The sequence below is a fragment of the Lissotriton helveticus genome, chromosome 6 (genome assembly GCF_964261635.1).
Source record: "Lissotriton helveticus chromosome 6, aLisHel1.1, whole genome shotgun sequence".
Lineage (NCBI taxonomy): Eukaryota > Metazoa > Chordata > Amphibia > Caudata > Salamandridae > Lissotriton > Lissotriton helveticus.
In genome coordinates, this window is record NC_136067.1 from 645122149 (window position 1) to 645149064 (window position 26916).

At 46.4% G+C, this 26916-nt stretch overlaps 1 protein-coding gene and 1 long non-coding RNA gene across 3 annotated transcripts in view; one reads left to right on the forward strand and one right to left on the reverse strand.

Moving 5' to 3' along the window:
* Positions 1–18122, reverse strand: part of HMGN3 (high mobility group nucleosomal binding domain 3) — a 31558-nt gene extending 13436 nt beyond the window's left edge. Inside the window, exons 1-4 of one of the 2 annotated variants that reach the window (XM_078648103.1) lie at positions 17880–18122; positions 12045–12095; positions 10502–10531; positions 1439–1489 (exon numbers count right to left, since the gene is read on the reverse strand). In XM_078648103.1, coding sequence (XP_078504229.1) covers positions 1439–1489; positions 10502–10531; positions 12045–12095; positions 17880–17894 — 147 coding nt within the window. In that variant the 5' untranslated portion in view covers positions 17895–18122. The remainder of the gene's footprint in view (positions 1–1438; positions 1490–10501; positions 10532–12044; positions 12096–17879) is intronic. The other variant, XM_078648102.1, reaches the window with a different exon arrangement.
* LOC144762821 (uncharacterized) overlaps positions 16680–26916 on the forward strand; it is a 261034-nt gene continuing 250797 nt past the window's right edge. The window contains exon 1 of the long non-coding RNA XR_013596141.1: positions 16680–17065. This is a non-coding gene — a long non-coding RNA (uncharacterized LOC144762821). The remainder of the gene's footprint in view (positions 17066–26916) is intronic.

Below are 26916 nucleotides of genomic sequence, written 5' to 3' on the forward strand. Positions count from 1 at the left end.
AAGTTGGCAGGGTATGCCCAGACGTGGGTCCCTTGCTCGCTTTGTCCCTGGATTCAAGGTAGCCTGGCTGATGAATGGCGTTTCCCAGAAACCGGTCCCAGAATGCTGGTTTATGGTCCAGGGAAAACATGGCTTGGCAGTTTGGGCTGGACTTTTCACATGAGGCACATGGTCAAGACTGATTTGCATATAGCTATGTCTGAACTGGGGTGGCAAAGTGAGCTAAAGAATGATGATGGATTCAAACTAGATCTGTGACGGTGGAGGGGGTGGATGAGTGTCAGAAGGGTTTCAGCGCTCCGTCCATCATCTCCTTGTGTTTGCTTAGGTCACCATGAAGACACATGAACAGCTGATATGTCAAGATTCCCATAAGAATACCATTAAGGCTGTAGTCTACTCTCGCCATTACCCCCCACAAAAAGCAAGACAAGCCAAAATGTCTCACTAAGTGACACATAGTATAAACTGCTAACTGCCAAACGCCTATTCTAAAGTTAAAGAATTTTCTATTTGTGTGAATATTACATACACTACGAGTCAAATGTTAGCAAGAAGAGGAAAGTTGGATATTATTGTATCTCAAACATATTAAAGTTCCCCAATGCCCATGGGCCGTGTTTTCGCTACATACAACTACAATATATACAGTTCAAAATGAACTAGTGGGTCCTGCAATACAAAAATGAACAGGAGGCCTTACATCATACTGTGTTGGTAGAGTTTCTCGAATTTTCAAAAATCACACGTATCAAGATTTTTCAGCAACCTTGTACTTTGAATGAATTGATGCCAAGGGCCAGCACCCCACTCTGAAAAGCGCTTCAGCTCCAGTGCAGTCACCATGTGCCACTTTATGGGCATATCAATATCTTGGCAACAGTTCAATATTGAAGGGTGCGTTCATGGTTGTGAAGTTTTGATTACGTTTTATTACATTAAATAAATCACCCTTATGTCCATTGTAGCTAGGTGGTATGCAAAGGTTGTTACTCTATGAAACTGGGCTGTGGTTCTAAAACGTTTGGGAAGCACTGACTTAGTAACTTTCCTCGGCAATTTCAAACTCCCCAAAAAGAACACTGGGATACTGGTTTCATCGGGCTCTAAGAGGCAGATATCCAGAAGCTATTTAAATGAAGTTGTTAGGTACTCCACCCTGAACGGACTGAAATGCATTTTATGTAGACAAGATTGCTGGATTAGCAGACAGGTCCTGGTGCTCAGGATTGCCAAAAGATTTTTGATATCTTAGCATGTTATGTTATAGTTGATTATTATGGAGCTAATGCTGCTATAGCCCACTTCACTTGCTATCCGTTAACACATGCTTCATATGCTCCACATTGTATGCACAGTGATTTTGTTGTATGATTTTTTTGAAACTGCAATAAAAACAAGTTTTAAAAAATGTTTAGGGAGGTCAGCACAAACTTACCTTTGCTGCTGTTTTTTTCGGTTTCACTTCAGGCTTTGGTGCAGCAGGTTTCTAAAATAAAGTAAACATACTCAAATCAAAACTGCCCCACATTTCAAGTCTAAAGTAAGGTTAACTAGCAAGTTTTTTATTAACTACTCTGAATACTTACCACTAGTCGCATCACTACCACTGGCATCCAAAAGAGATTGATCTTATGGCACTTACTCCGAGTGCTCAACCATACTGTGCATTAATATATTAACCAGAACCCAACATCATGGTTCAAAGCAGGAGCATAGAACAATCCAAAAGCACAAGTCTAAATATGGTCCTCCCGGCACTTGAGACCCAAGTACCACAGCAATCCTCACATTGAATCGCACACAGGTACCACATACTCTCAAAATACTAGACCAGAATTGAAACCTAGTCAGCCAGACTACCTTCGCATAAAATCCTTCACATCTCCACCTACCTAAATTCTGATAGTTATAACCTAATTAATCACCACATAATTTGAAAGTTAAGTGGTGGACTGGTTGCAAATAAGCACCACCAAGTTATTCACGTTTCCACAATATGCTGTGAGGAGGAGGAGGATCATAGTATTGCAACAACTTAAAACTGCAGCCTGTAAACAGGAAGCTCTTCATGGCAAATGACCATGCTGAAGTGTAAGAGGGAAGAACCGAAAAGAACCAGGAAGAAAGGACATCAACTAAAAACAAGAGAGAAGGAAGCAGTAAATTGTGGAAGTAGTAAGTCTCCACTAATGAAAAGAAACCAATGCCAAGAGAAATAACAGGAATACTGCAGGAAAGGCGACAGTTGGACATGGTTGAAGTAATGGGCTTTTTTAATAAAACAAAGACACACAAAAAACCCAGTACTAGGTTGATTAAAGGTAGGTGCCATTTGATCTGTATGTGCACCCATACAAACTTTTTTATAGCCACAGTCGGGCTTCTGTATTGGTGCAAACCCTGCATTATTTCATGTCAGTCTTCGTGGCTAACGAACAAACACTGGAAAGCCAACATGTTTTGGCTTTGACCAGAGTTAACTAGCCTTTTAGCTTTGCCAATGTTTGTTGCAGATGGTGAACAGCATTATCATAAACAAGAAGATCCACCCTAAGGGGAAGCTATCATTCGGAACGGAAAAACGACACACCCACTCTGCTTTATTCGCTTCCTTATCTAAAAGGATAACGGATACGGACCACAATAGAATAGTGCTTATTAATGTTTATTGGGACTGTCCGCCATTACGCGTTTCGGCCCAACACGGCATTGATCACATGGCAATGCTACCAGGTGTCACAATCTATTTAAAGTGAAGAGTGCATTCAACAATTATAATGGTCACTGAGAACAGACTGCCATAACATAATATATAAATATAGATGAATACATAGATTTGTAAATATATTCCCAATGATGAATAAAAATGTAAGAATAATCAAGAGGGACTTAAATTTCAGTTTTAAAATCACAGTAAAATACCTATTCAATCCTGTGTTGTCATTATTCAAAGTTACTTTAACAATGATAGTATCTTCCCTATTGAGTGCTCATATCCACATTATAGGCTTAAATGCTCATAATTTCTCACATTGGCTATCCCCACTTAATAAAAAAAGAGAGTCTAAAGTGCTCCATTATCGATACCGAAGTAATAAAGTGCCAGTGTACAACACCAAAATAGTGAAAATGCTACCCTACTAAAATTTAAAAATGGATTATATATAGGTCTGTCTATGGATGTTCATGCACCTTGCACTTTTCTATCTGCTCCACAACGCATGGTAGCTTTTGAAGCCTAATAAAGCGCCTCGTTAAAGGATTTTTACGTGCCGTTCTTCTGTTTGTCCTGGTAAAGCAGTGCGGATGGCAGGGCTTCATGAACAAAAAAAAAATATATATTATATATATCAATATATATCAGCAATGATCAGTTTGATATATATATATATTATATATTCTTTTACTGTCCATTGCTTACATATATGTATGCTTGCCACGGTGCCATAAGGAATCTTATCATTTTAGGTCCGTGTTTTCAATCACATTTCAGCAACTTATACAGGATAAATCCAATACCGCATTTATAAACACAAATGGATGGATATATTTTTTTGGGAAGAAGTTTTCTATAGCGCTGGCCAGACCCAGGGGTTTCGGAGCGCTTTACAATAGGTACAGAACCGATAATCATCAGATACAACATATCAGAGGAGGGCAAGTAAAAGAGAAGCACAATGTAGTTTAGGACATTTTTGCTTTCCAGGTTCTTCGGAGTCTTAGAGCTGGAGCAGAGGTCGATGTTTGCTATTTTCTCCACGTTATCCTAGGTAGCGGTTGAGGAACAGGATTTTGCGTTGGCTTCTGAATTCTACTAAAGAGGCAATGGATCTGATGTGAGGGAGGAATGGAGTTCAAAATTTTGGGAGAGCTTCCAGTGAAAGATCGATCTGCAGTTTTTTTTCCTTCTAGTTTTAGGTGGGATGAGTAGGAGGGAGTTTGAGCTCCTCAGGTTCCTGGACTGGCCTGCTTTTATGAGTTTTTTCGCCAGGTATTCAGGTTTGCCAGTGTGAAGGGCTTTGTGGGTGAGGCAGGCTGTTCTGAAGCTAATCTGCATTTCCACTGGAAGCCACTTAAGTTCCTTAAGTGCAGGGGAGATATGATCGAATTTGATACCGGTGATCATTCTGGCCGCCACGTGTAGCGTTGTTTTGATGGGAGCCAGATGCGATTTTGGGATTCCTGAGAGGACTGCGTTTCCATAATCCAGTCTTGACAGTACCAGAGATTGGGTGGCCTGTTTGAGATTGTTAGGCAGAATGTAGGGTTTTATTTTGTTAAGTAGTCTGAGGTTAAGGAACACACTTAAACAGTTCTTAATGTGTCTCGTCATGTTCGGTTTTGGATCTAGAGTGATGCCTAGAGATTTGACAGAGTCCGCTCGAATGAGATTCACGCCGAGTGCATCGATGGCCTTTAACCATTCGACAATTTGGGGGTTATCTTCCTTATTCGAGATGAGTGTCTCAGTCTTATCAGGATTTAGTTTCAGATGGTTGCTTGTCAACCATTGTTGGACATCTTTCAGGACATCGTTAAGTCTTTGTAGGTCTTTGAGAGAGGTCGTTTCCAGATAGATCTGAGTATCGTCAGTGTAGAGATGGAAGTGGCTGTTGGCTTTTCTGAGTAGTTTGGAGAGAGGTTCCATGTAGATGTTAAAGAGTTGCGGTGAAAGCACAGAGCCTTGATCGACGCCCCTGTTGACTTGCTGGAGGTCGGAAGTGAAGTTTTTGATTTTTATTTTTTGTATACAATTGTGAAGAAAGGAGGAGAACCATTTGAGGACTACCTCACCCAGACAGAGCTCTTTCTTGGAGAGCCCTTATTAGGAGTTTGTGATCAACAGTATCGAATGCTGCAGAGAGGTCAAGGAGGATGAGGAGGCAGCATTGGTCAGAGTCTAGTGATCCATGTATATCGTCGATGTTGAGAATCGTGGTTTCTGTGCTAAAGCCTTATCTGAAGCCACACTGGTGAGGGTCCAGGAGGTTGATGAAGTCCAGGTGCTGGGTTAGTTGATGTAGTACGCATCTTTCTTATAATATAATCATTTTATGACCAAGCCAAAACCATATCAACAGTATAAGCTGGTAAACAGATTTCACTAGTATGAAGCCCCCCCTGGTATTTTAGTATCCAACTCCAAGATGTATCGAGTCTCCAGTTTGCGTAACAAGGCTTCCCTATTGCCTCCTCTCCGGAGGTAACTGACTGCATCAATCAGATAATATCTTGGGTGATTCAAATTGTTCTTGTTTTTGTCTGTAAAATGGTGAGCCACAGGGTATGTGGGATCTGAATTGGTGATAGCCCTAATGTGCTGAAGTATGCGTTTGTTTGCCTGTAGTTAAGTATTCCCAATGTAACGAAGGCCACAACTACATTCCAATACATATATTACATGATCAGTTTACATGTAACACATGGATTTATCTTGGTTGACTTATCACAAAAGGTCGTTAAGTAAAAGGTTTTGTTCTCCCCGAAATTGCATATCTGGCACATACTCCTTTTCTACTGGATAGCAAGGTTACCCCCCCCCCCCATATTTTGGTTTCTTCTCATTTTGCACTTTTACCAAATCCGCATTGATGCTACATATACATCTTAATCTTAGCATTTCCACATATGGTATGCTTAGAATTAAATTAATTTGGGTGTGCTGGTTGCGTGGAGCACTGAGTTCCCTGCTGTTTCTTTACAATATAGCGAAGTTACCAATTTACCATCTTTAAACAATTTACATTAATCCTGGAAACAAACTCAAAAGCAATTTCTTCAGATCCTCGCCATATGATAAATAAATCATCTATAAATCACAACCATATAACCGCATGTTTTCATTGTGGCCTCATATTTGACCCCAAGGACCATCTCCTCCCACACGCAGCTGGGGGAGAAACCGGCCCCCATGGCCACTCCGTGTCGGTTGATAGATCAGATTTTGAAACAAACAAGTTTTCCAAACAAAACAAAGTCATATTAATTAACATTTTGGTATGTTGCAAATGTTTAATCGGTCATAATATTCACTGAAAAAAACCATAGGTCTCAGCCACGTTATAGTTCGGAATTAGCATTTAAAAAACCTTAGAAATGGACTGAAAAAAAACATAGGTTTCCCACATGTTATAGTTAGCTGGGCATTTCACTCATACAAAACCACTGAAATTCCCCCGTTATAGTTAGTTCAGCTAACTATACCTCGCACGCCCACAATGCACTGCTGATGATGATGTCACATATTACATCACTCATGACATGGTCAGTGACATCACTCATGACATAAATAACAGGGGAGTGGAGTTTGACATACAGTAATTTAATTAGAATACGAGCAGCGGACGGACACTAGGGGAGAATTCATAGATGCGAGATTTGAAGGTACGTTGTGGATTTGAAAAAGGTTTGGTATGTAATTATGTGTTGTGGCCTGGAACTGTTGAGTTGAGTGAAATTATGCTTAGTGAAATTGTTTTATGGTGTGGAGTGCATTATGTTGATTGGTGGTACGTGGTATAGAGTGTATTTATGTGGAGTGTATATTTATGTTGCATTGAGTAGAGTGCAATTATTTGGCATGTAATTATGTGGCAGTGAGTGGTAATATGTAGAGTGGTATTAGAGTATGTTGCATGGAGTGCAGTGTAATTATGTGGCACTGTGTGGAGTCTATTTATGTTGCATTGAGTAGTGTATTTATTTGGGGAGCAGGGAGGGGGGCCTCCCGCAGAAGGGAAGGCAGCGGGAAAGAAAAGAGAAATGCGGTTGTCAGATTCACTTTCTAACACTGGGGGCATACTGAAATCTCTATTAAATCCAGAGGGAAAAGTAAAACAGGATTTAAAGGTTTCACATGCTGGCTGCTAGGCTAAAACCCCTCATTACCTTAACCGTTGGGAGAAGCAGAGGAGAGACAGCGCACTCAGTGCCATGGATTCGCCCCATGCTTGCCCCACGGGGAGCCAGACGACCCCGCTGCCAGCCCGCAGAGAATACAGACAGGTGGCTGGAGGCCGACTTCCTGCCTCTGACAGAGCGCAGTCCGGCCCTTGCACGGTGCCCATCTGGCGGGAAGTCCGGCGGCACCCAGCCTCTCCTTAGTGCTGGTGGTCTAAGGGGAGGAGGGGTGACTATGAGGCTTCAAGAAGATCAACTCTCACCCTCGGAGTTGACACCCTACCACTAAACGGTTGCATGTTTATGCCGGAGTGGACCCGCGGCTCCATGTCAGAGGGCGCCCGTTCACAGCGTTAGCAGTTCGAGAGACGCGTGGACGTGTGTGAACTCCAGATTCATTTTTTGGGAAGCGGCACGTCCTCCACAACCATCAGTGTGTGGTGCCTGCCTGCATGCCAGCCAGACTGCTACTTCGTCTGCAGCCGCTCTCCTCCAGTCTGCCCTCTCCCCGAAGCAGCCGGCTGTGCATGGAGCGTTGCACAGGCTGCCTTGGTCTGGCACCAATCTCCCTGCAGCAGACACTTGTTGCAAGCTGCCTGCGTGCCTTCCTTTATTAGGAGGTAGAAATCACTGCGACTGATGACTGAAAAGGAGATTCCGAATTATCAAGTATTATTGGAGGTATGAAGTCGCCCTTATATGTAGGACACTCTTTAGCTTTCATCCAGGAGGGATGCTTTTGGGCACCTAGCTTCTACAAACAAGCCCTGAAGTGGTGCGCGCAAGGGCGCGCTTGTGCCTGCCGCTGTAGGAGAAACCTGCGCGACCAGCACTGACTGCTATTGTGCCATCTGTTTCCAATTAACGCGAAAAGTGGAAACCAATGGCATTAATGCTCGCTCCCGAGCAGCCTAGGCCACAGTACACAGAAGGCCGGACATGCCAATAGCGGGTGGGGGGTGACAGGGGCGAGCACACGCATGCGTGTTTAGAGTCAAAAAGCCCTTACTTAGTCTCGCACAGCAGCGCATGCGCGCTAGCTCAGACGAGACCTAAAAAGGGGGGACAGGGGTCCCAAAACATTAAGGGCCTCATTAGGAAGCCTCTAACCGCTGACCGGCATCCTTAGTTTGACTTCTGATCACGGAATTATAATACGGCGGTTGGAAGTCAACCCGGCTAGTCATTCCGGCTGGCTACCGACAGACTAAAGGTGCAAGTCAGAAGCCGCAACACAATCCCTTACAAGCGATGTTTCTGCCATTGGGATTATGATGTCGGTTTCCAACAAGCTTTTCATGTCGGGCTTTCAGACATAAAGGCTGCCTGAAAGCGGCTTTGGGGAACCCTAGCAGGGCTCCCATGCCTCCAGTTGGAGGTCTGGGGGCACCTATGGTCCTGCAAATCCCTGCACTGTATGGCAGGCACCGTGAGGTGCCTGCCACGCGGTTCAAATATTTACAAGAACTCCCATTTCTCTATGGGAGCTTGTGCTGCAGGCTGTTTCAGACTGCTGGACAAGCTCCCATAGGGAAAGGAGAGTTTGCAACCACACAATGAGTGTCGCATTGTAATAGTGTGTTCGGAACCGCTGATCTACCGGTCGGTTCCCACGCCGAAACAGTCGCCCAACATCGTAATTGGGGCCTAAATCTCCATGGATTTTTCTATAAACTCCTTTAGGCAGGGCTACAGCAATAACTGCTAAGCGGAATTACACCAAATTTTGTGATTTGGTGTAAATCTGTTCAGTAGTTTGAGAAATTAAGCGTAAAAAATAATGGTAAATTTTGGCAGTTGGGCTCGCAAGAGTACAGCAAGCCTCCCATAAGAGCGCAAAATTCTAAAAAGGAGCTCCATTGGTTGAGAGGCCTGTTTTTCCCCCACGAGCCTTCATGTTCTCATGGAAGTGTGATGGTTCCCACAAGAGCTTTGATTGGCTGGCTGTTGGAAAGTTAGAATTTTAACTGCCTGCCATTATTGTTTACTGTGAAATTTGGAGGTGTTGTGGAAGTGAAGTAAAAAGCTATATAAGGGGGCAGCAGAAAGGCATCCTGTCCCTCGAGATTTAGAAAGGAGGTGTAAAAGGGATAACTACTTTGATAAAAATAAATGTATATTGTTTTTAACAAATTTTTACGAGCCTGCAAGACCCAGCTGGAAAATTGCTCAGCCTGCCACAAGTTTCTACAATCCAGCGAGCCACACGCGCAACCCACATGGAAAATTACTGTGCCTGCTAGGAGGGGTTTTATGATCCCGCGAGATTGTATGTGTCTGGGGGGGGTCTGGCATTTAAGTAAGAACAACAAGTTCAGGTATTGAATATAATTTATAAACTTTGTGAAGTACATGTGTACTAATGTTGGTAAATGTATTCTACACTATGTTTATAGAGTGAAAAGCTATTTGGGAAAACAAGTTAGTATCTACTACTAAGAATCTTTCTTCTGTTGGAAACTTTATGTAGAACCAAAAGGATTGTATGGAACATAATGAATGCAAAGTCAACTGTTGCCTTACACAGTTACTCTTTAAAGCAAACATTTATAATCTGTTTAATACCTCTACACAGCTATGGTGCATTAGGAGCAAACATGTTTAGTAAACGCTAACACCCATTGGCTGCATAAGCTGTATAAAATTACATAGACTGAATAGCCACTATATAAACTGTAAAATAAACGTGCACACTCAGATGATGTCATCAGCGAGGTCATTAATGAGGTCATAGAACATGTCTTGAGTGCGGTCATATGTGCGTTCATAAGCAATGCATGTGGGGGGTGCAAGTTAGTTAATGCTACTAACTACAACGGCTGACTGTTTTGTTTAAATCATTGACCCTGTGGAATTCACGTAACTAGCTTCACATTAACCTTTGTTTTTTCAGTGCAATATAGGTTTATACACAATATTTATGTAGCTTTGTGTTAAAAACCCTAGAAATTCACTGGAAAAAGAAATCAAAGGTTAAAGTAACATAGTTCGATAAAATGCGCAGTAACAATGTCATGTTTAAAACTCAAAAGACAGAAATTCACCAGTTATAGTTAACTCAAATAATTATAACTCGTGCCCTAAGGTAACGAACTCGCACCTCTGCCGTGCACAGTTCTCGTCAATTTCATTGCAAATATTTGGCCCCAAGGATGGTCTCGATGGCCTTTTTTGGCTCTGAGGGGGGCCATGTGGCACCCTCTCCTTTTATTATCTACTTCAACCCTGGGGTATCAGGTTACCAGGGCCTAATTAGGCTTTGGGAGAGGGTTGTGTACCCACTCCCTTTCGTTTACCACGGCCCCAGGGGCCTCTCAGAGGCTCAGGAGTGGGAGCCTATGCCCCCGGCCCAAAATTATAAAGTTAACATTGTGGGAGAGACTCAAGGCTTCGGGGGAATTAAAGTGAAAAATCACACAAGTAGCATTTGATATTTCAAATAAACCACACCATCAACAAGACTCCTTTTAAATTACAATTTGGTGCTCCGAACTCATGACGTTTACTATGAAGTGGATCTGAAGAACCGCTAGATTTCATCAACCCTATGTAGTTAATTGCAACACCAATATAGTAGCAGGACAATGACACCACTTACCGCAGACAATCTTTCAGACCTCCTGGTAGGCTAGGAAAGATAAAAGAAAGTTTAAATAGTTTTAATTAAGGTCATGCTTCACACCATCAAGAATAATCCTCCTGTAAAGACGTCCTTAGAGACAAATAAAACATCACATTTAGTCATGCTCACTGTCAAGTCTAATATATGTTCCTCTGTACAGGAAGACATGGTCAACTAGAATGATGCAGTTCATTGTTCTCAACATCCTAGCATTTCCTATCCCGAGGGGCATTATTCTTAAGCCCCTCAAGAACTTAACTCCAAATTACTTCATTTAAAATTAACTTACTAACTCCTGGATTGTCTAGGGTCGGTGCAATAGCCTAGAAAAGCACTACAGTTCACACAATTAAAACCTTTGTAAAAAAAAACAAAAAAAAACTTGCAAACAGATTAGCTCTGTAGAATGGCCAATTGAAAAGATTAGGCCAACAAGTAATTAAACTTTCAACGTCAGAAATTACTATGGTAAACTAAATTCAGGTAAACATGATAACTTTCTGATACTAATTTCTTTCCTCGCTAGGGGGCCTATTAGGATGGCGGACGGACCTGCGTCTGTCCGCAACCCCCGTGGAGGGACCGTCCGCAGGGGCAGCTGCAGTCCCTCTGGTGCAATTAGGATGTGACCGCCATCCTGGCGGTCACATCCCGTATTTTTAACCTTGCGGCGGGTGCTGCTTGAAGCAGCACCTGCCGCAAGGTTAAAAATGCATGTTTTGCAGTTACATGCACAAAGCGGCAGGCACCACGCGGTGCCTGCCGCTTTGTGCATGCAACTGCAGGGGGGTACCATAGGTACCCCCCATGTGCACCCCCACCCCCACCCCCCATCACTCTGGGGGCCCCTGCGGGCGCCCAGATGCAAAGGACCACATGCTTTTCCATGGCGGAAAAAACGCCGTGGAAAAGCATGTTTGAACACGCATCCTAATATTGCTGGCGGTGTCTGATAGACACCGCCACCATATTAGAGCTTTTCCGCCACGGTCGGAAGGCGACCACGACGGAAAAGCGGCGGACGGTCTTCCCGTCCGCCGATGACCCCCAGCCATCCTAATCTGGCGGGGGGAGGGGGGTCCTTTGACGGCACCGCAGCGGTGAATCCGCATCCTCCGGGCCGGCGGTGGCTTCCGCCGGCCCGGAGGATGCGGATTCACCGCAATCCTAATCGGCCCCTAAGTCAGTGTCACTTGGTGGAACAATGGGAAAAATCATGAAATTAAACTAAAAGAAAAAAAAAATAAGATCGTTTTAGAGAAAAAAAACTTGACCAAGACCTAAAAACCCTGGTGCATATTGTGAACAGCCACTGTAAATTCTGAAGTTATCAATCCCCTAGAAGGTTAAGACAAAAGTGTTACACACAAACTTAGCTGAACACAATAGAAGGAACTTTATAGGGACTAAAAATATGTATTGCAAACAAGTAAGTCGTCATACATTACCCAAGTAAACCTGCACCTAAACGTTCAATTTCAGATATTCACATAGAGTCTGGAATCCCCAGAATACTTGCCTCTTGTTTCCTGGCTTTTGATGCATCCTTTCCTTCCGCACCCTCTGGAGTCTGTTGAGAAACAAAAAAAAAAAGTAGTTTTGCAGTTATCCCAACTGCAATGTCAAAGTCAACAACCCCCACATGCCAAACAGTTAAGTCCGGCATTTTCCAAGAAGTATATAGTACATGTGCATAACCTTATACAGCTTGCCACAACCTACAACACCACTCTGGGTTTAGTTTATAGTCTTGGGTAGGTCGAGACACCCACTGGAACATCGAGCCTGCCATAACTCCAAAGAGCCATGATCTGCCCCTGCTTAAAGCAGGCATGCAGATAGGTTTATTTTAACGTTTTGGGGCAGAAAGGTTTATTCCAAGAAATGGGTCATTTGAAACTCGATTTGTTTAGTATGCATTTTTTTTGTTTTATTGTTGGGTTTGAGCAGGTTCTGCCTACCACATGTTTGAAGCAGAGCCCTCAGGTCTCTACCGTGGTTTCCGACCCGCTAGCAGGAAATTCCAATCTTGGAATCCTCTTAACCTCTCCCTCTAGGACGTCAAAGGGAAAGACTGAAGAAAACTTATTTTAGGGTCAGCTATGGGCTGGGCCAGCAGCGGGGTCCCTTCAACTTCCTGCCAACTTACTTCCTTCCTTTTTCAGACCACATTTCTTCAGAACACCTAACTTTCAATTATATTCCCTCAGCCACATCACCCACAACACTTTTCAGGTGTGCAAAATACTTTCTAGTTTGATTTGAATATGTTGCTCCTGTGTGAAGTCTAAAGCGCTCTAACCATATCAAAGAAATATTGACAGCTACCCGAAATGGTTAGTGGTTGACTATAAAAGACTGAATGGAATTATATAGGCTAGGCATTGGGTCACAGCTCCTTAAGTTGTAACTAATTTCATTCTTCCTTTGCAAGATGTGTCGTTTCATTGGTTTGTGGGCCCACACGCATGAACCGGACCTCAAGCCCTTGATTCTGCAATAGCATGTTTTTTTTAGAATGTTTGAAGCAGACTGGACTGTTCCAGAAAATTTGCTACAATCCACGCAGACAAGATTGTTAGTGCTACCCACGTGCAACAAGGATCTCTGGGATCAAGTGGTTGCGGCACCCAGTTCCCAAACATACACCAGGCAGTTTAACACAGCCAGATTGCAAACCAAAATCAGCCAACAAAAATGTTCAAACTAGCCCCACACTGCAGGAGGCTTTAACTAGAATGGGACCATGGTTGAGATATAACAGCACATTGCGGCCGTTAAGCCCCTCTAACTTGTAATTGACTGGGAAAAACCGAGAGTGGCATAATTTCTCATTTCAATCATGCTTTTCACCTTACAGAGGTCCATGAATACAGGGTGTTCCCACCTCCAGCGCATTAGCATGGAGCACTTAAGTCTTTTTTGGTTTGCCCAAGCCAGATAGGTGTACAGATTGACTACAGACTCCAGTATATCTATCCTGTTATGCAGGTTCTGAGCATAATGGTGCCTCTTCAGACAAAGGCATGAGCAATGGGAGTTTGACACTAACTTAGATCTTGATCGTCAATACTCTAGGCTTCTGAACTCTGCTTGCCAAAACATTTCTGTAGTCCTGTCTTCACTGAGCCATCAAGTGGTGGCAATATGCTTATAAACAAACACTTAATTAGTTCGATGTTTGTGGCTAATCTGAGATGGTGGGGCAACTCGGCAATGTTGTGGTTTACACCAAGTTCCAAATTGGAAATGTTGGCTTTACGTTTACATAGCTGACAGATATTCTTCAGATGTGGGAGAGGAGCTCTGTACTGCATAGAAATGAGGGCTGCATTGGTATTTAACTAAATTCTGCAGAATACTGGGGGTGGGGCTAATTAGTTCAGGCTTTAAATACCTGTAGTCCTCCCCCACCCCACATTTCAAACCGCAAAAAACGTAATTAGGTTTTGTGTAAGAAGCGGTCTCTGTATATGGTATTGCCACTAGTTGGTTATACCGTGCAGAGTCCAGGGGTTCCCCAAAAGTGCACAGGGCTCAATGTAAAACCCAAAGTGCTCCATTAGCGAGTGGTAGTGTGGGCGAGCAGCCTTAGGCCAAACACAGAGGAGTTTAAGACATTTATGACAATATTTACAAATAATGGACACAACTCAAGAAGGAGATTCAGACACATTTTTGAAAAATATACTTTGTATTTTATTTTTAAGACCAAGATCTGCCCAATAAGGTAAGTATGTTTATAAATAAAAATGAGTTTCACTTTGAAATGACACTTCGAAAACATTATCGCGGCTAAACAGGTGAGTAATCACTTCCAATTCCAGTCTTCAGGACCAAAGGCCAGCAAGGGGAAGGTGAGTACCAAAACTGCACCACCAGCTGCACAGGGGCAGCAGGATGCAGAGGTCAAAATCTGAGTTCGGCCCAATGCTTTTCAATGGACTGGGGGTGCCTGGAACCACACTGCTTGCAAGTAGGTAAATCTGTTACAGGGGCCAGCTTTAGGGATTAGGACTAGCACGGGGGATCAAAGCAGCACCAGTGGCCGGGTGCCTAGTGTAATTTCAGCATCGGGCACCTATTGCTTTTTAACTGAGATTCTTCTTTTGCCAAACAGGCTGGAGGCGTTGCACCAGAGGTTGTAGGTAGGAGACCAACGACAGCAGAGGTAAGTAGAGATGTAGGGGCACAGTCAGTTCAGCTCACCAAGGTTCAGGGGCGTCTTTTGACACGAGTCTTCTTAGCTGAGCTGGACACGGTTAGGGGGAGCCTCTTGATTCACAATGCAGGTGCTGCCGTGGAGATCAGTAAAGGTCAGCCAACGCTGAACACTAGGTCAGGATCGTTACGGAGACTTCACTGCAGTTGGGACACTCATACTCTGGCTGTGGGCATCAGGTGAAGAGTGGGCAAGGATCGCTGTTCCATCTGGAGCCCTTGGACTCGGTTTCTGATGGACAGGTCTGCTGTCGATGGGGATTTGGAGTCTTTTTCGAAGGCAGCAGTCTTTCCAGGGTTTCAGAGGTTGCTGGTTCACGTAAGCTGGAGACCGGCCGGTACGGCTGGGGCTAAGGCAGTCCTCATCTTCAGTCTTCTCTGCAAGGATGTCTTACATGGTCGCAGATCTAGTTTCTAAGCCTGGGGGAGCCACCTAAATACTAAATTTATGGATTTTTCAGGAAGTAGCAGGTAGGGCCAATGGGGGGGGGAGAGAGTACACCCTCCCTTATGCTACATGCCTGTACTTATTTTTGGGTTTCTGTTTTATGTGGGGCAGTTCATATTGCTTGTTTGTGTCTTTTGATAATATAAATTAGAATAGCATTACAACGGCTTGTTTGTGTTGCATCACCAATTGTGCAAGACTTCAGTGTTAAGTCTTCCCTGACCACCTTCTACCATATTCTGAACTTTGTCCTTGTACTTATGTTTATTTAAGTACACAGTTAATTATTCAAAAGGAACTATATGTTAAAAAAAGAAAATCTCAACATTGGCAAACAATGACTACCACTGCTACTACAGATGCTACATAACATTCTTTGTGGGGAAGATAAATACCCCTTGTTTATTCATTTCAAAGTGAAAATCAGTACTGGTAAAGCCCTTGCAGGAACAGTCATACCTACCACAAGTTATGTCGCATTTTAAAACCGACCTTATTCCACTGTACGTGTACATCGCGTAAACATTAAAAAAATGTATATGCCACTTAGCAAAAGGAATGGCTTTGTGCAATATATTACTTGATATGATTTACACGAACTGTATGTTACTAAAAGAAATTGCAAGCCACACAATGAGGATTTGAAACTCCTTTAGAAGATGATGCAAGTCAATTTCAAAAAAGCGGATTTGATTTACTAGGGATGGAGAGGCAAAACAAGTCTGTTTACTAGTGTGGATGTCAATGGTCCCATCTTGTGCGTGGTAAAGACTTCTTGAGTTGGAGAGGACACAAACTACAAAGAACTCACAGAAGACAGCCTCACAGTTCCTTAAAAGATTTCAGGGCAATAAAGAATTAAAAGAGGGAAGTTAGCCTGTCATCCGAAGGATCTCGCCTATATGAAACATTTCTGGTATTTCCCAGAATGCTTCAGGAAAAGGTTGCGCTTACCCGTGAGGCACATAGAGAAGTAATATCCACCAAGAGGCTCCTCAGAAAAAGTCTGGTTACCACAGCTAGAACACGTTGTAGCAGAGAAGTTGGTGTGTGCTATGTGGCTAGCATTGTGTAAAGACATCTCTCCAGACCCACTTCAAATGTAAAAGATACGAACACAAGTCTGAAAGGAATCTGTTGATTATTTGGGCGAACAACAACTGGTTAATACTTCCTGGTGGACATCACATCATAGTGTTTTCTATTTCCAGAAGTCATGGTTTTACCCAGCACTTCCTCTGATCTGACTATCCCCACTGCTGTAGGCAGATAGGACACTACCTCCCCTCCTTTCTCCAATTCGGTAAAGGAGTTTAAGGATTTAGAAAGAAAATCGGGATTCATTTATAATTCGAAAAATAACTTATGGCCTCAGGCCAATCGCATAGCGGACCAATTCATGGGCACCCTAAAAAACTGCAAGTAACAAAAATAACTCCCTAGTTTCTGTCTGATGCTGTGAGGTACGCTGGAAGTGTGTGTGTGTGTGTGTGTGTGTGTGTGGTGGGGGGGGGGGGGGGGGGAAGAGTTCCGGGGAGGTGTAGAGTCATGACGCGAGTCTGAACGATACGCCCAGTCATAACAGTGCCCTTTGTCTTGTTTTACGCAGTTTAGGCATATAATGGTTGGATGCACAAAAAAAATTATATATAAAACCCTACGAATCCTGAGAAAGATACTGCTGGTCACCTGCGTGAAACTGTTCACTTTAAAGCGAGGAGGAAACATAAGAGCCTTGTAACGTCACGTTTACCCACAATGCAGGCTTAGCCAACTGTTCCTGTACTACTGCAAGATATCAGCTGGTGGCGTATGAGCGGACAATGAAGAATTCATGTGGCTGCTTTGGAATCTTACGCCTCCAGTGCAAGGTGTGTATGCCCTTGAAGTAAACACTTTACAAACGCCTAGGAGGACGCTTGTGGTGTGAGCACAATTAAGGGTTTTAACCTCGTCACTAAATGTATATCATGTCCTGTTGGTATCAGAATAATGGACGACAGGGAGTTCGCCACCCAGTGAGAACCATCCGCTAAGAGCATGGTCGCTTTCCTCCCAGTCGCACACAAGCAACGTGTATGCAAATCTGCACCTACAACTTGAAACCGATGGGCGCGCGGCTCGAGTCAACAATCCACACCGACGCTAGGGTACAGCACAGCAGAAAAGAAAGTTATGATAATCAACTAAAGTAATCAAACACAAAATGAACATTAAATGGCTGCGATAGATTAACGTCGAACGATTCTGGTTAGCCACACCCCCACCCAATTAAAAAAAACGTTCTATATTAAAGAGATTCGAGGTGGCGCACTGTCACGTAATGAGTTTTTCTTTGTTGTGAGGGTGGGGAATTCCCCCCCGCCCCGCTGTGCTTTGGCCAGAACAGGGGTAGTCAAACCCCTGGTGTGTCGAGTTGCGGCCGGGACAGACTGCTACTAACGACTAGCGTGCATAGGAGTAGGCGCAGCCCACACAGACAGCGACATGCACCGGGTGCGTGCCATCAAAGAAGCAGCGCACGCAGCATTTCGTTTAAAAGAAGGTTTAAGCCCGCTTGAAACACCCAACTGGGGCGTTCCTTGTGCCATCTCCACGGCTCAGTCAGTCCTGCACAGTAAGCTTACGCCTAATACGCCCCCACAACCGTTCTAGGCCAGAGGAGCACTCCGACCGAGGCCTCACCTTCCTCTTCGGCATGATGGTGACAGCTACGACGCTGCTGCGCGAATGGTGCTGATGCTGCTATGGGCTCCAAGTGCGCGCTGAACTACACAGACCCGGCTCCCCGTTCAACCAGCCGCGCCTCCCATGACGACATTTTGTAACCCCCCCTGCTTGGGTGACGTCACCTATACCGCCCCTTCGGATAATAGCGACATTGCCCTTCCAAGGGGTGGAGAGGGGCGCGCCCGCCAATGGAAAGGGCGGCAAGTATAGGGATGGCTTTGGGTTACAACAGTTGATAAAAGCTTTCGACCAGTGAAAACAGCGGTTGGGTTCAAATGCTGAGCTGCCCACTACATCAGCCGTTAGCATATTGAAGTACTGATTATTGCAGACGTTAGTAGAAAGGGGGGGAAGGTGTATAAATCTATATAGCAAACAGAAATTAACAAGTTATAGTTATCTCAAGTAGAACTCCACTGTCATGAACAGTGTTTTCATGAATTATGTAATTTCGGATGTATTAGTGATGTTATCAATAAGGTGTTTTTTTTAAAACTTATTTTTATTGGCATATGATGTCAAACATGATCTTTAATATTTTAATTTGATTCACATATAGAGTAGATACATTAAGCGAGGGGTTACATCAACGTATAAACAAACAACAAATTCAGGGTGACCATTAACAAAATGGTTACTTACCAGTAGGAGTAGTTGTGCAGCTTGAAGAATTTTCTGGATTCACATGCTATGCATTATTCTGCCATCTAGTGGTTGGGTCCAAAATTGTCTGTTTTCTTGTTTAGGTCTCGCCTACGCAGCACGCATGCGCTGTATAGGCAAAAATACCTTTTCCGATGGCTTTGGCTTTTCAGCCAAACACATGCACGAGTTCCATTGCCTTCAATGGCAACACATGCACGTGTGGCGATTCACTTCCGGGAGCGAGCACCGCCATATGGTAGCAATTATCGCCCCCGCAAGTGAATCGCGCATGCCCCCCGCCTCCCCCCTGCTGCCACGTGCGCTTGTGCTTCTTTTTGTGCGCGCGCGCACACACTCCCGGTCGCTGCCGAACTTGTGCAGTGCTCACCTCTGAAAGCCATATGCTTAGAACACATTGCCTGGTCAGCTCATCATTAACAAATACTGTCCACATTTTCACAGGTTTTTGATGCCATGTGTTAAACCCAAACAAAAGCTGCCCAACTGTCTGCTGTTTACATTGACTGCGTTACTTCAGGCGAATGCCCTTTGTTCCTAATTGTTACTGTAACGTGCAACATTTTGTTCACACTTTTAATTCTTTTTATGCTCCCATCAGGCACTTTATTAATATTCGCTTGGCTCTTCATTCAAAAAGCATAAATCTAGTGAGGCCCCTGTGCGTGTCTGGCAGCAAACCAAAAAGGGGCAGCTACAGGCAGACACTTGGGGGGGTATAAGATAGGGAGCTCGAGAGGGATGGCTGTGTCAACAACAGGGCCCAGAACACGCTGCGCATGCGAGATGAAGGCACCACATCTCACCAGTTTCCACCTCAGCAGCAGAGGTGCAATGACGTTGGAGTACAGAGCCACTTACAAAGAAAGTTCCAAAATAAATCGCCACTGAGATTGTGATCTTTTAATGTTTGGAAAATAAAACCCTACTTGGATAAATAAACTTTGAAAAAAAGAAAAAACAGGAACGCATTTGAAAGGGTCTTTTAGGTTGTAAATGCATACTTTGGCTGTCAACTGATGCATACCTGACAAGATGCATTTACCCTCCCCCACCCCACAGAGCGTCTCCAAGCTTGTTTTTTTAACTTTGAGCGCGAGGCGCACGCGCGTGCGGACAATGCTTGTTCTTTTGGTAATCGTTTCGGACCTTAGCCTGCAGTGCTGGAAAATAGCTTCAGTGAGCTAGGCTGTCTTGTGCGCCTTTCACCCATGCCCTGGAGAGCGCCTTCTGCACGTCCCGTCCCGTTGAACGCTCGATGCATCGTCATCTCTTCCAGTCCACACTCTCCGGGGATCCAGGCCACGGTTTACCACCCCCTCAAGTGGGACGAGCACTTTCGGAGTGGACAGTGATTGTCCACAGCCCGGGTGCTGCTTGTGAGTCCACAACGAGTGCAGCGCCTCGGAGCCCCTTTTCTTCCCACTTCCAGGCAAATTTCTGAAAAGTGGGCCACAGAAACAGGATTTTTCCGGAAACAGACTCGGAATTTTCTTGGAAACCTCAAGGACTGTTTGACCCCGACTGCTCAATGGATCGCCTGGGAGAGTCTACCTGCAGACACTGGACCGTTCTCTTCGCCCCATTTTGACTGCTTGTTTGGGGTAAGTTTTCGTCTCTGCTGTTCTTGCTTGTAATGCGCATATTACGTACACAAAATGTCTTGTGCACTAGCAGCACACCGTGCAGTGGTTGGAAATATTCAATTACGCGTTGAACTCTCTGAGCTGTGACTGAGGTCCATGTGATATTACACCATCTACCAGCTAGGAAAATTTTTAAGGCATGACCAAAGTGGGCAATTGCCCAGGGCCCCCACCTTCCAAGGGCGCTCCTGTGAAAGTGAACTTTCTCTCTGTTTGACCGACGCCTGTTCTCTCACTCTCACTCTCACTCTCACTCTCACTCTCACTCTCACTCTCTCTCTCTCTCTCTCTCTCTCTCTCTCTCTCTCTCTCTCTCTCTCTCTCTCTCTCTCTCTCTCTCTCTCTCTCTCTCTCTCTCTCTCTCTCTCTCTCTCTCTCTCTCTCTCTCACTACTCAGTGTAATCTTGGTAATCTCTGGGGTCCTGGTCATAACATATTTCAACTGTTGTGTTACCCTGTTAAAGTTAAATATAATTTACTATTATTTGGCATCACACAGGGTATAAATTATTGTGATTGCAATTATAAAGCGCTCACTACCCCTGGTGAGGTGTCGATGCGCTTTTTGGCAATTTGCAGGGAATGGTTTATAAAATTAAAATTTGTTCCGTACAGGTGTCCCCAAAATGTCTTTCCCAAGGCCCCAAAGACCCTAAGACAACACTACTACCACAACCTTTCATGCTTGATCCAGCAGGTCTGACAATATGTGCCATCTCCGCTCTGATTATGACCCTTTTTGGGTTGAACTATCTGCATGAAAGTGTGTAGGGGCCTTGGTGTAGGAGTGTGGTAGGCGCATTTTAGTGTTTTGGGGAGAACGGGAACTGTTTTACACGTCACAGTATTGAAAGTCTTTTAATACTGTGACGTGCAAAACATGCATTTAACCCTTTTAATGAAAGAGTTAAATGAAGGGACTGCTCAGATTTATTGGGGCGCCACTCCCCATGCGTTCGTTTGCGGGGGACACTATTTCAAGGATCTTCAAAAACTGTTTTGTGTTTCAGAGTTTAACAAAAGCAGGTACTGTAAATATTATAATAACATTGTTATCGATGTTATACAGACCCCATGTGCCCTGCTACAGATGGTACTGCCTCATGGTGGTTAAATAATAGCTGTAATTAATATCTAAGTTAGTGGTACTCATTTTATCTGCTCACATAGATGAAAGTAGGAGGGGCTAATTCGAACATGTGTTGCCATGGTAACACTGAAAGCTGTGGAGCAGTCGCTCAGCCCGAAGAGCTCTCTTACCCTTGCGGTACAAAGCCCATCGCCAGAAACAATGTTTCAAGTTTTATGGTAACTTGATGAGAAGATAGCGCTGTATGCCATAGTGTGTGGCTTAAGAGCGCTGTGGCTAACGAGGCATATTTATTTGTAGGGGTGATGACCGAAGATTATTTTTCTGAATGTACAGTAGAGAAGGCTCCTCTGTGACTGAAAAGTGGGACTAGTTTGCAGAAATGGCAACTGCAGGCCAAGCTGCTGGGTGAGCGTCCAGGGCGTGCAGCCCACATGGAAGATGAGGTTGGTGAGAACCAAGAGGGGCCCTGCATAGTAGGTGGAGGTGATTACATTCTGTTTCCTTGGCACTGAGGCCTGGGGCTGCCCCATCCCAGTGGTGGTTTGCCTTTATTTACTGTCCCCCAATTCCTACATTCTACAAACACTTCAAGTACCAGAATGCAATGCAAGACGGATTTGTCACACTCGACATGTAGTGAGTGAGATCTCTGCATGAACAGAATTGTAGCCTGCTCGGATACTCGAAGTGCTCACTCACTCATTTTGTTAATGTACTCACTCGCCCAAAATGTTACCATTAATAGCCATGAGTATACATTTAACACTGAGTACCAAGCCGTGAGTTTCAGCCCCAGGGAGTAGAGTGTTTCTGGCTTACCGTGTGTTGGGCATTTTATGGTGACGTGGTACCCTGTGTGCTGGCATCGGCCCGATTAGCCGAGCAGGTGTTCTGAATCAAAAGTGCCACGCTTAAGTGTTGCATCTGGGGGGAAGTGTGTAAACACGCCTAATGAGGCCAGATAAGGACCCATCAGTGTGTGCATCCCTCTTCGTGTACACCAGAGGTCTGCCGAGGCTCCGGCGCAGCCTTTGTAATCATACTCTAGGGGAGAGTTTAAAGATAACTCGTGGGCGTGATCTCGCTGCAGATGGAGTGAGATGCACGCTTGGGGAGCTCCGGGCTGCGGCTGGCAGAAAAAGCTTTATACAGCCTGCAATCAGCGCGGGTTGGGCCTCACCTGGGGATGACTACCTGCAGACAAGCCTTGGGCTACATCATGGGTGCCTGTTGACTCACCTGGCTGGCGATTGGAGGCGTAGGCAGTAACGGACGACGAGGGCCTTGGACAAAAGGAGCGCGCCTGCCATTTCGAGGAGCTGAGTCTTGAATGCGCGCTCCCTGCACACCTGCTGTTAGAGGCCAGCGAACACTAGAGGCTCTGCCCCGAGTTCTCTAGCAGTGGAGTGGGGGCGGCATTGGCTTTGTGGTGTGCCCTCCCTGACAATCCTGGCGGAGCCCTGGGGAGAGATTGACTGCGGCTTCTGGCGGGAAGGCGCCGGCCACTCTATGTCGGCTGCCCCGGAACGGCTGGCGCATCGGGGTAATTGCCGGGCCTGAAGATCGTCATCAGCGGCGGAGACCCTCCTGGACAGTAAGCGCACGGGGGCAGGAGAGCTCTGATCCCGCCGCCTGGGGACGGTCAGATCCCGGGGTAGCTTGCCCCGTCGCCATTTTGTGCTCCTGGTGACGGGCGGGGTGTCCGCCATTGCTGCAGCCCGGGCCCTGCGCTGTGACACTTGGTCCCGTCACGACGGCATGGGGGCTTTGGAGGCCTTCTGCGACCCCTAAGGGGTATACATGGGAGCAGTGAGACGCAGGATTGACACAGGAACTCTGCTCCTCTCCCCGACCCGGCTGTAACCTGCAGAGAGTCCCAAGGGGCTTCTTTTATTATTACTGCTGCCTGAATTACAGAAGCTTACGGCTATCCACGTGCATTGTGAAGGGGAGCGCTCTTTTAGAGGAGAGTGGACAGCTGCGGGCACGGAGACCGGCTGGCGCATCAGGGCCTGACGCACGAACAGCGGAGGTTGGCGGGGACTGCCCGCCATTTTGTGGCCTGAGTGCTGCGCTGGCCCTGCCTGCTCCTTGGTAGCTGGACTGCGACGGTGGGGCCCAGGAGTGTGGGCCCTGTACAGGTACGGGGGCAGGAGGTGTCGGAGTAGCCTCTGGGCGGGCACCATTTTGGCATGTACTGTGTGAGTCCCCTGTGCCCCCAATGTCCCCCCAGGCCTAGTCTTGTACTCTAGCGGTGACACCCCTCCCCTACCGGAAGCGTCAGCTCTAGCTCTTGCAGGCTACCCCTGTGTGTACTTGTTGACCTGGCGGGATGCCTTGCCTCTGACATTCCGTCTGTGACCATTGATGGAGATATGCGCCCCCCTCAGACTCCCAGATAGTGACGTTGCCTCGCACTGGTGATCGGCCGTGGGGATACAGCGCCGCAGGCAGAGCCCCTTCCTCTCTTCTTCCTTGGTGCCGATCTGGTTGATCCTCATGGGGTTGGAGGCCATCCCATGAATTTCTTGAGCACCTGCTTGCCCAAACGTTGTGGTTGCAAGGGCCCCTCTTTTGGCTGACATTATTGCCTCACTATCTACACAACTAAGTCGGTTCCTCCATCGCTCGAGGGGCCGACCATTGGCCCAGCATCCCTGCAACCTTTCTTCTACCTTCCTCCCTCTGGGTGGGGCCTTACTCCCTGCTGGCTGCCAGATCTGGACTGTGTACATCTGGAGACTGTGGAGTGACGGCCTTGCTGTGAGACTGGTCCAATCCATGCTCTGCTGGCTGCCTCTCAGCCCCTGGGACCCACATATACCCCACAGCCTTCAGAATCGACACCCCGCATTAGCACGCTAGTGGGCCTGCTTCTCCATTGCTACTTGCGCGGGGGTGCTGGGGCTGTGTGGTGGAGCACGCTGACATAGTGGATTGGTAGCAGTTTTGAACGAGGGGGTATCCCCAGAGAGTTCTGCAGCGGCAAGGCAACCCTCCTTTATGGCTGTGATGTGGTCAAGATTTGGAAAAGACGCTTCGGTGACCCCTTAAGAGCCTGCATCTGCAATCGCGGCCAAGGGGGACAAACTGGACCCATCCCCTGCCTCTGCAGTGGTGCTGGCGACTGGGGGCCCTTCCGAGCCAGTTACACAAGCTTTTATGTCGCTCTTCATGCAAGAACTCAAATCAGAGATAGGGTCTTTGCAAAATGAGGTCCATGCTTGCATCAAAGATCTTTAGAAAGATGTGGGGGAGTTGGGTGACCGAGTGGATGACATTGAATGAACCCTGGATACCCGCACAGAAGACCAGGAGCACTCATGGCAGCGGTTGGCCACTTTGGAGGAACAGCACATTGAGTTGCAGATCAAACAGGAGGATTTGGAAAATAGGGGGCAATGGAACAACATACGCATACAGGGGGTTCCGATCGGAGCTGAAGGTGCTGATATCCTGACCTTTGTGGCTGACCTGCTACGTGACATCAGGAGAGATGATGACGCCGCATCGCAGGCCTCAGACCGTGCACACCGAGTAACTGAACCCCCGGGGAGGCCCTGCCTCATCCCTGACATCCTAATGCGGGCCCATTTCTTCACCGAGAAAGAAGCAAACCTCAAAGGAGCTCGGGACAAATCAGAGATTCGGCTCAATGGTGTGCCCATCCAGTTATACCAAGACTTGGCCCCCACGACGCTTCGACGCCGAAGAGACTTTCGACCCATCACCGATAAGCTCCGGGAGCTCAACATCCGCTACCAATGGTGACATCCCTTCGCCCTAATTTTCCAGTGGGAGTCCAAGTGGCGAGTACTGAGGTCATACAGAGAGGCGGCCCAACTGCTCCAGATCCCAGACTCCCCCCCCCCCCCGGCAAGTCCCTCCCAACTGCCTACTAAGAACTGGACTCCATTAAAGCCACAGTGGAACGTGGTTCACCGCTCTCGACGCCTGTCCTCCAGGGGTCGCAGCAGCTTTTCTCGGGAGAAAGAGGACATCATTCAACACATCAAATCTTTAGAAGGAGGTCGTTCGCCCTCGAGCTCGCAAACGGCTGCCACTAAGTAGACAGACTCTCAGAGTACTGCGCTTCTCGAACTGTACTACTCATCATACCGGAATATCTTCCACTGTTGACTCTTCACCTATTTGGTATCCCCACTGACAAATCCTGCACGACCGCTCTCACAGGGTTTGGCTCAGTTGGGGCTGGGGGAGACCGCAACGCTCCTTACCAGATGTTCCCTTGCAGCAGGTCGCACCAAATTCACACATTGCAAGCAGAATTTACCGCAGTGTGCATGGATGCCGGCGGGAGCCTTGTCTTCTGCACGTCCGCAAGCTTATTTTTACGCTATTGGCTGTGTTGCTAGCTCGATCGCCTGTTACTTGTTTTGTGGAGGTTACTCGCTCACTAAGTTCGAGTCACTAGGTTCTCTCCATTCCTGATTGCGAGGCACAGCAAACAGGTGGAGAGGCAGTTCAGGGGCTACACTCCTTTGATGCTTCTTTGGTGGACCCTGCGGGGGGCCTTCCTGGTCTATCAAAGCGCGATGTGTTCAAGATTGAATGAAGCATCCCACGTTAGACATCTACCCAAGAGAGACTGGGGCAGACTGCTTCACCAATACCTAGAGGTGTTACGAGGAGGGGGATGCCTTGGCGGAGGGTCATCGCCCCCAGATTCACATGATTCTTGTCACTCGGCCTGCCTTAACTCTAATGGTCACGCTTGCTACTCGCCCTGTGCCCCGGGATGGGCTCTGAACCACTGATGTGTAGCTGATGCGCCCCGTTGTTCTGCACACCGGCAGGCAGGCTGATGGTCTTCTAGCTTCCACTTTAGCAGCGGCAGCCCGGGTCTGCGTCCCTTAGTGTTTGACAACTTTTCCAGCACGATGACCAACCCTCACTCCAATTCCTGGGAGAGTTACATCTCCGGGACAGCCTGTGCCACATGCCTGGCTACTCCCTAGACTGGACTGGGAATATGTTGGCCGTATCAGTAGTTAAGTTGTTTCAACCACCCTTACCCTTCCCCCCTCTTTCCCTTTCCTACCTCTCACCCTGGCGGGGGAGTCCTTGGGCCCCTGGGAGACCCCTCAGCGGCTACCTAGCCTGATGCACCACTTGTTTGAGATCGCGACCCTCCCTGACGATAGATGACGATGACTTCTGTACCTTGTTTGAAAGTCTTGTCCCTTACTGTGAAGGGACTCAATTCCCTCAACAAAAGGCAACAGATATGGCGATACCTCTTGTTACAGAACCCAGACATAATCTTCCTGCAAGAGATACACCCACATTTCCCTCATCAATTTTGGTCCTCAGCAGCCACCAAGACAGCGGGTGTAGCTATCTTCTGCCAGGCGGGCATCTCACAGGGCGACACTAAGGTAGTCCGTGACTCTGAGGGCAGATTTCTTAAGGTGGGGGTCAAGAGAGGGCGCCGCACACTTACCCTTTGCAATGTGTATGCGCCAAATCAGTGCCAAGACGCTTATCTGCGCAGGATTTTACGGGAGCATGTGATGCCGGTGGATACGGACCTCATAGTGGGGGGAGAACTGAACTTGTTGTGGGATCC